Raw genomic sequence first — 9,608 nt, forward strand, 5'->3', positions numbered from 1 at the left:
GCAGAGAAGGAGGGGGCAGCATGGCGTATGGCTGACTTTGAAGATTGGAGAATGGGCCATGAGCCAAAGAATGTAGTTCTAGAGGCTGGGAAAGTAAGGAAATGCATTCTCCCCTAGAACCTCTAGCAGCGGTTCTCAACCTGTGGATCACGACCCCTGAAAATACATCCTGCATATCAGATGTTTACATTACGATTCATAACAGTAGAAAAATTAGTTATGAAGTAGCAACGAAAATGATTTTATGGTTGGGGGTCACCACAACATGAGGAACTGTATTAAAGGGTCACGGCATTAGGAAGGTTGAGAACCACTGCCTTAGAGGGAGCACTGCCTTACAGAGCCATGTTGGTTCAACCCAATGAAATTAATTTCAGACTTCTGGCTTCCAGAAACTGTAAGAGAATAGATTTGTGTTGCTTTAAGCCACTAAGTTTGTGATAATATGTTACTGATATACTATGAGAGACACTTTGAGCAAGGCTAGGAGAGAAAATTAGGAAATCAGTTTTGGCTCTGTTCCATTTCAGGTGATGTATATAAAGTAAGTAGTTAGATAAACAGGTCTGGAGTCAAAGGAGAGATCTACGCTGGAGATGTCAATGAGGGTATCATCACCATATGAACCATATTAAAACCTGAGAACTGGATGAGAAATCACTCAGGGTAGTATAGACAGAGAGGAGGTACAGGTCGGAGCACTCCAACACTTAAAGATCACACAGGAGAGAAAAAGCCAACAAGAAGACCCAAAGGAGTAGCTGAAAGGAACAAAGAAAATTAGAGATGGGGTATCCCAGAAGCCCAGAAAAATGTTTTAAGGGAGAGTTAGTGGTCAGTGGTATCAAATGTTGCAGAGAGCATTTGCATGTTATGAAAACGGATCATTGAATTTGGTGCCATGTGGGTCACCTTGGCAGGCAGGAACAGAGAGGATGGTGGAATGCAAGCCTGAGGGAGCAGATCCAAGTTAGAATGGTAAGGAAGTGGAAATGGTGACTATAGGCAACCATTTTGAGGAGGTTAGCTGTAAAGGTGAGTTACAGGTAGACAAATGAGGCAGTAGCAGGAAGAGGATATGGAAGGAACGGAACTTTATTTTTAGCTTAGGTGACATTATAGCATTTAAATGCTAATGGAGAGAGTTGTCCCTCCCCCCCCCACCCCCGAATTCTTCTGCCTCATGGAATTAAGCAGGAATCAGTGAAACCCAGGGCATGCAAGTGGAGATGCTAGCCTCAGGTAAAAGCACACCCTTGTAAGAGGAGGAAAGAAAGTACCCAGGTACCGGTGCCAATACCTGATACCATCGCTGGTAGTTGGACGAACTTCTCTTCTGGTTGCTTTAATTTTCTCAGGGAATAAGAAAAATTATCACCGAGGTTGGAAGAGAGAGGTGAAAGTTGTATGCGAGGTTGAATTTACCCAGGAAATGGGATAGCACTTCTGGGTAATCCTGAAGGCCCACATAAGGATTGTGGATGTAAATTTAAAGTGAGGTCAATGAGCAGGGCTGTATCTTTTTCCCCAGCAATGTTTAGCTGCCCTAGTACAGACTTATTGTATGGAGAAAGTTGGATATAACCAAGTTAGTGGTTTCTCCTGACATATACAATAGGAGGCTATTGATTTCCCTGGCCAGAGAACATATTCTGAATAATTTGAAATACCTGGAGATTTTATTTTTATTTTTTGGTCCACTTAGCCTAACAGCTACTGAGAGGTATATTGAAATTTCCCACCATGGTTGTAGTTCTATCCATTTCTGCTTTAAAATTATAATACCTCCTGGGGGGAAGACTCCTTTATTCTTATAAAATATTCCTCTTTATTTATGATGATACTTCTTGCCTTAAAGTCTATTTATTGCGATTAGTGCTGTCATGGTGTAATTTCCTATCCTTTTACTTTCAACCTTTCTATGTCCATATATTTAAGGTGGTCTTTTATAAAGTCTTTAAGCTTTTATCTAGTTTAATAATCTTGGTCTTTTATTTGGAGTATTTGATCCATTTATGTTTAATGTAATTAATTTATATAGTAGTAAGTACCATACTGTTTTTTAATTTGACCTGTTTATGTTGCTTTTCTCTCCTTTTTACTTTTTGAATTAAACACTTTTATTATTCCATTTTCCCTCTGTTAGCTTGTTGACAATTCATTCTTTTATATTATTGTTATTACCACCATTGAGATTATAACATGCATCCTTACCTCAATACAGTTTCATAAAAACTACTTCACTTCCCCATTAATGATAGAACCTTAGAACAACTAGCTCTTTTAATTTAACCCTCCCTCCAACCTTTTGCATTATTGTAGGAATGAATTTTAACTACATATAACTTAACCCCTGAAGAAATGCCTATTATTATTTTGTACAGTTGCTAGTCCTTTATATTCACCCACATATTTACCTTTTCCATTGCTCTTTATTCCCCTGAAGTATATAGTTAGGTCTGGGATCCTTTTCATTCTACCTGAAAATGTTCTTTAATGGTTCTTTTGGTGCAGGACTGCTGGCAACAGAGTCTCGGAGTTTTGGGTTGCTTGAAAATAAAAATACATAAAGGAAAAATAATGTTAAAGTATATTTTCACTGAATATAGAATTCTACATTATTGGCAATTATGTATTCTCAGCATTTTAAAATGCCTATCCATTATTTTCCCATTCTTTTTGTTAATAGGTCAAACTGTCTATCACTTTTTAAACTAATTTTCAGATTTTTCTCTTTGGTCTTTAGCAGTTTTACTAAGATGTGCCAGCGAATGTGTTCTTTGTATTTATTTTGATTTGAGGTTTTTAGAGGTTCTTGAATTGGATTGATATATTTCTTCAAATAGTATGCTGTCTCACTCTTACCTCTTCTTTTGGAACTGTTTTGTTTTGTTTGGCTAAATTAGACCTTTTCATTGTCTCTCACTTATCTTTTTCACTCTCATTTTCCATCTTTTTTTTTTTTGGCTCTTTGTGCTTCGGTTTGGGTACGTTCTATCAACCTTTCAGTTCACTAATTCTATCTTCTGTGTCTAATATGGATATTTTTAAAACCTACTTATTGAGCTCTTAATTTCAGGCATTACATTTTTTTTTCCTTTAGAATGTCTAGTTAATTCCAAATTACCTTTTTATGGATCACCTGGAGGTCTGTTTTGTTTTTTGTTTTAATGTTGTTTTCAGTCATATAGCATGTATCTTGGAAAGCCTAGTAATTTTCTTGCATGCACAACAACATTCCATTTAAAATATTTTAGAGACTTTAGATGGCTCTCATCCACCAAAGAAAGCTTACCATTTCCTTTTTAGGCAGAAATAATAGAGAATGAATATTTTTAATCTTACCAAGTACTGAGTTGAAGTTTTTGTAAAGCTTCACTCCTGGGCCTAATGTGGTCTTCAGGACCTTTTCCCTTTGTTCCTCGGCATCTTGAGACTGTGGGCAAGTCTGTTCTGAAGTTGAAGAGATAAGCCAAAAATCTTAGACTCCTGCTCCTCAACAGCTCACATGAGAATATGAAATATGATGAGAAAGGTTAAGCAGAAAGAAGAGATAATGGCTACAGTCCAAACCTTAGGGAGGTTTTGCTGCGAAGAGGGCAGACAATATCTGGAAGAGGTATGAGTAGTCAGGAGGTATTTTTAAGAGAGGGAGTGTGTACAGGAATCTAGAGAGTGTCATGGTGGTATCATTGCTGGTGTGTTAAGAAGCTCTGGGTAGAGGAAGACAGTGGCAGATCTCAAAGCTTTTGCTAAGTGAAAGGAGTAGCCAGGAAGCTGGGAGTAACAGGAGTATCTATAGACATGAACAGAGGACCTAAGGTCTGTGAAGTGTAGAAAAGCAGTAACAGCCTTGGGGCTTCAGTAAGCAGGAGGTTTTAATAAGAGCAAGAAGGTAAAATGAGACTTCAAAGATGGTGCTGAATGGAGAAAAAAACAATATATTTCAGCAGATAAAAAAATCAAGAGTTCAGTTTTGTAAGTGTTAAGTTGAGCTCATCGACAGAGGAGTGAACTCTAACGCCCTCAGAGTGCAGTGGGTTAGTTGCAGCCATGGATTGGGTGAGCTCATCCAGGGCCAGGATGCAGACAAGAGAAGGTCGAAGCTGAAGGCCTGGGACATGCCAATGTTCAGAAGTCAGAATGAGGAAGATAAAAGCTAGGGAGGTGGGAGGCTGAGTGAAGAAAATGTTTCCAAAAGGAAATAATTAACCATGTGAAATCTTGCTGAAATGTCAAGTAAAAGGAGGATTACAAAAAAATGACCCTCTGAGCCCTGGCTGGGTAGTTCAATAGGTTGGAGTGTCGTCCTGTGTACACCAAAAAGTTGTGGGTTTGATTCCTGGTCAGGGCACATACCTAGGTGGCAAACGATTGATGTTTCTCACATCAATTTCTCTCTTTCTAAAATCAATAAACATCTCTGCGGGTAAGAATTTTTTTAAAAATGATGACCCTCTGAATCTGACATGAAGGACTAAAAACTGTCAGTGAAGTGATGAAGACAGACACTGGGTGGGAATGGGGAAAGGAAAAGTGGATTCAGGGACTCCACAGACAGTTCTTCAGAAGTTTTGACCCAGGGGGTTTTCTCTCCTAAAATCTGAAAAGCTAGAATCTGGTTAGTTGAAATATAAGTTATGGTAGCTGAGATGTGGAAGAAGGAAAGATCATTGAAACCAAGAAGGAACATCATAGAACAGAGTTTAGAACTTATAAAACTACATTACAAGCAGAAAAGAGAAAAGTCTCCATTTGCCAGGGCCACAGGGGAAGCGCTGTCCTCGGGGGAGAGCAGAGTATCAGTGACAGCAGTAAAAATAACCAGCCTAGTGCTATGGTTTGAGTCCCAGCAGCTCCCGCTGACGGATGTGCAAGACAGAGGCTGTGGAAAGATGAGGTGAGAAAGGATGATCTCCGATGACCCAGGAGAAGGGGCCCACTCACCAGTATCCGGGCCATGGAGCAGCCTGGGGAAGGACGCTGAGGGTCTCAGAGGTCCAACAGGCTTCCAGGGGATGTGATGGAAAGGTCCTCGGCTGGTTCTTAAGTGGATAACTTAAAGCTTCTGAGTTTAGGCTTTTGTGAAGATGTTCTGGATCTCTCCTTTAAATAAAACAAGAAGTTTTTAAAAGGGAGACGTTGTTGACCACAATTTTATGCCTCTGAAGACAACAAACCCAGAAGGCAGGCTTCTGCACTGGGCTGCCTGCCACTCTCCCAGGAGGAATGGCCACGTGCACAACACCCAGAAACGACCACTGTGTCAGCCCCTACGACGACCATGACCAACTTGTCTTTTTTTGTTGTTCAAGTCCATAGGTGTGGACCCTCTGCCGGCTAAGCTGTCCTATGACAAGTCACATGACCAAGTGTGGGTCCTGAGCTGGGGGGATGTGCACAAGTCCCAGCCAAGCCTCCAGGTATGTTGAACACACGGAGTCTAACCCCTGCCCCACAGGAAAAGCCTCTCTGTTTGCCTCCCACTTCCCTAGTGACTAATCTCATTTATCCAAAATATGTCCATAAGGGCTTAAGGAGAGGGTAGGAAACAGCCTCAGGCCAACACTCCTCACAGGCAATGGACAGGGTATCTTCAGCGAGGCCTGCAGTTAAAGACAGTAATACCCATAATGGGTAGGATTCTCATGGTATGACAATCAGAATGCGGCTCCCAGGCCCCACAACACCTGTCCCTCCTGAGCCAGGATCTCCTGGGGTCAAACTGCATGAAGACTGGTGTCCAGGGAGGAAGAAAGGAGACAGGCTCTCTTCACCTTGGGTTGGGCTGGCTAGAGATTTCACGTCACAGCAAGCACTAGATGCTGGCCAATATGGAAGGGGAAGGAAAGGAAGCAGCAGCAATTATGTCCATAAATGGAAGTGTGTTTATGGAGTACCTCCAGGGTGGGAGGGCACAGAAAAGTTAGGTCATCTGCCCATGGGCCAACTCCTTCCCGCAGCAGGCTCTGCAGTTCCCACCTCCAGCTGCTGTACCCCGTCCCGGGAAGAGCTTGGGCCCCGGGGATCTGTGGGATTCCTCCCTCTGCCAGCCAGGGAAGAGCCATGCCACCCCTGTGTTGAGTGTGTGTGGCTCAGCCTTTCTCATCAGGGATGCACGAGAGGATCAAGATCTACATAAAGTCATTTGAATGCCTGTTTTCTCAAGCCTCCCCAAAATGGTGCATAGAACCATTCTAGATGCCCAGAAAAGGTAATTCCTTACATACAATGGATGCCTTAGGGTTTAATTCTTTCTCGGAACACCAGCTGAGAAGGGCTGCAGGTGGAGCCAGGTTCACCCTGTTCCCAAGACTGGTGAGAGGCCAGGAACACCCGGCTTTAGAGAGGCTTCCTCCGGGGACTGGCCTCCTGCCTGCCTTTGCTGCTCCAGGGGAGGGCACAACTTCACCACATGTGAACTGGGACTATGTCGGTGATTGAACTCATCCACCAGCCCTGAGCCCCGTGAGCTGACAACAAATAATAACCCATCAGAACTCCTAGGACCCAGGATAAAGGTCACTCAGAATGGAGGCCAAGCCCAGAGAGATGGGCTCATTATTGGGCCCTCTGGCAGCTCTAAGAAAGCACCTGAGGAAGCTCTATGGAGGGACCACCACCAAAGATTCCTCTGGAACTAAAAATGAACGAAATGCCTTTCTAATTGTCGACTGCGGTAGATAAACTGGGAAATGCCTGGTTTCTACCGAGACCCAAACCTATGAAGGGACTGAGACTCAACATCTCCGAACATGGAAGTTCGGAAAGAGAAAAGGAAACCGTTGGGATGGAGTCCAACATAAATACATTTGGAATAAAATTTCCAAGAGGACCTACAACTTCCAGGCTAGACTTATGAGAAATGACACATCTCTGCCCTTGTTGGTAAAAGAGTAGAGGGGAACTCTCACAAGGCAGAAGGAACAAGTTACCTGTAGAAGAAACAACAGTCCAATGGGCCTTGAACGTCTCACCTGCAACAGGAGCTGGAAGACCGTGGAGTCACATTAGTTAGATAGAAGGGCTGATGTCCAAGAATCCTGTACCCCAGCAAGATATTTACCTCCGGACAAAGGAGAGGACGGTGTAAAACTAAAAGTAAGATGGGTGCCATAGCTGGGTGGCTCAGCTGGTTAGAGCATTATCCCACACACCAAAAGTTTGCAGGTTCGGTCAGGGCACATGCCTAGGTTGCGGGTTTGATCCCCAGTTGAGGCAACAAATCAATGTTTTTCTCTCTCAAAATCAATCAAAACATATCATTGAGTGAGGATTAAAACTAAATGTAAGATGGATGAGGAGAACCTATCTGAAAATGTATAATCAGTGCTAAGTAAGGGTGTTAGAATTAGCAGAGACACACTGAAAGAGAAATCCTGATACCAGGATTTCTAAAGATAAATTACTTTAGTAAAAATGACAATATAGAGTGGAGAGAAGAGAAGGGAATAATAATACTCAAAAGTGTCATCTTATTGGGAGGAGAGAGGATATAGAGAATGTTTGAAATTAATAGCTGAGAACTGAATTCTGTTCAAAGAGGTGATCAGGTTGGGCTTTAGAAAAAGGAAGGAAGGAAGGAAGGAAGGAAGGAAGGAAAGAAAGAAAGAAAGAAAGAAAGAAAGAAAGAAAGAAAGAAAGAAAGAAAGAAAGAAAGCTAATTCTAATGTGTTTACAAGAAACACACAAAACAAAATGATAATGAGATTAAATTTAAAGGCCTAGAAATAGTGATGATAGGGGAGCTAAGAGATACGTATAAGTGGTAATATTAGTACCAGACAAGGTGGGACTTAAGGTTAAAGGTACTCACTCACCAGCATAAGGAGAGACATGACAACTAAATACATAAGAGCATGTGAAAATACAAGGAGAATTTTATTTAAAATACACTTATAATACCAAGGAGAAAAATAGATGACATGGGAAAATTGAATAATATGAATAAGGAACTTGGTTTAATTAAAATATAGGAAACCTTTCGTCTGGCAAATAGTTTTTTCGCATGTTCACATATAAGTGTATCAGTAATCATGAAGAAAACATTTACAAGTTTTATAGATGTTATAGACTACATTATCTGATAATTAGAATTAATATGTGACCTAAATAAAATGTGACCTAATAAGGAAACACTCCTAGATCATTACTGGATCAAAGAGAAAATTAAAAGGGAAGTTACAAACTGTCTGAAAATGAGACCCTTTCACATCAAAACCTATGGGAGGCAGAGAAAGTGTCCACAAAGAATATGTGTGTCTTAAAAGCCTGCAAAGCAAGTATTTGTGTTAAGATATTAGGAAAGGAACAAAATAACTGGTAAGAATAGAAATAGAAACAAAATAATTAAAGAACAAATAGAGAAACAGACATACAACACAAACAAATAAAAACAGGAAAAAAATCCTCCTCACACCGGATAAAGGAAAAAGGCAAAATGAAGAACGAAAGAGGGCTATGATTATAGATACAGGAGAATGAAAATAATTGTAAAATAATACTACATTGCAGTTCTGGGGCAGCAAATTTTAAAACCTAGAAGAAATGAATGATTATTCATTTACAAAATGTAGGGGGGGAAACAAACGGACCTAAGAAAAGGAAAAACTAAACTGGAACAAATATCTGCCAGAGAGGTTTCTAACCGATTAAAGGCCTATCATGGAAAAATGTATATCTGAGTTTTCTCAAACCTTCAAAATACAATTTTAGTGTTATTTTAACTATCTCCGATCATGGGGCGAAATGTACAGCTCCTGTATTTGTTTTAAATAACCAGTATAATTATAAAAACTGATTAGTTTATATTTTTATCCTATTTTTAATCTCACAAATACAAAAGCAAAATTCTAATCACGGTATTAGATGTATAGTCCAGCAGTGCATGTAATTGCTGAAGCAGGGAACAAATTAAGTTCCCAGATGCAATGATGGTTCGCTCCCAGGAAATCAGTCAACGTTTTATATACACAAACAAATTAAAACAGAAAAAAAACTATGATATTTCCAATAAATGCAGAAAGGCACTTAATTAAATGCAGCAGTCTTAATAAAATACCTAAAAATAAGACTAGAAGGAAACTCCTTAAATATAATGAAGACTATTTCCCAGAAACCAAGAGCAAATTTTGCCTAAATAACAAAGCACTAAAAGCATTTTAATTAATTTCAAAAATTAAGCCATGATGTCCTCCATCACCATAATTGGCAAGTCTAGGAAATGTGCACTATGACAAGAAAATGAAATAGATTGAATAAGCCTACCTTTATTGCTGTCGGCCGGGGTTAGGGAAATGAGCCCTTCCAGAAAGATCAACGACACAGCCTTTGCAATGAGCAGTTTGGAAATGTGAACCAAAAGCTTCAAAACAGTGCTTTTTGACCCAGCAACTTGACTTCTCAGAACTTATCCGAAGGCCGTGATCATGGATACGGACAAAGATTCAGCTATGTGTTACTACACTGTTATAGACTGATGAATTTCAAAGGCGGAGGTGAGGGGGAGCGATTAGATTAACCGGGGAACTTATATGCATACATGCATAGCCTATGGACACAGCCAATAGTGTGGCAAAGGCTTAGGAGGCGTGGGTTCGAGGAGGAGG

The 9,608-nt window shown here is 40.5% G+C and overlaps 1 protein-coding gene across 1 annotated transcript in view; it reads left to right on the plus strand.

The window, feature by feature from the left end:
* Positions 1–9,608, plus strand: part of FSTL4 (follistatin like 4) — a 97,795-nt gene that overhangs the window by 82,008 nt on the left and 6,179 nt on the right. The window contains exon 11 of the mRNA XM_006759172.2: positions 5,316–5,423. Coding sequence (XP_006759235.1) covers positions 5,316–5,423 — 108 coding nt within the window. The remainder of the gene's footprint in view (positions 1–5,315; positions 5,424–9,608) is intronic.

Source organism: Myotis davidii, unplaced genomic scaffold, assembly GCF_000327345.1.
Source record: "Myotis davidii unplaced genomic scaffold, ASM32734v1 scaffold456, whole genome shotgun sequence".
Lineage (NCBI taxonomy): Eukaryota > Metazoa > Chordata > Mammalia > Chiroptera > Vespertilionidae > Myotis > Myotis davidii.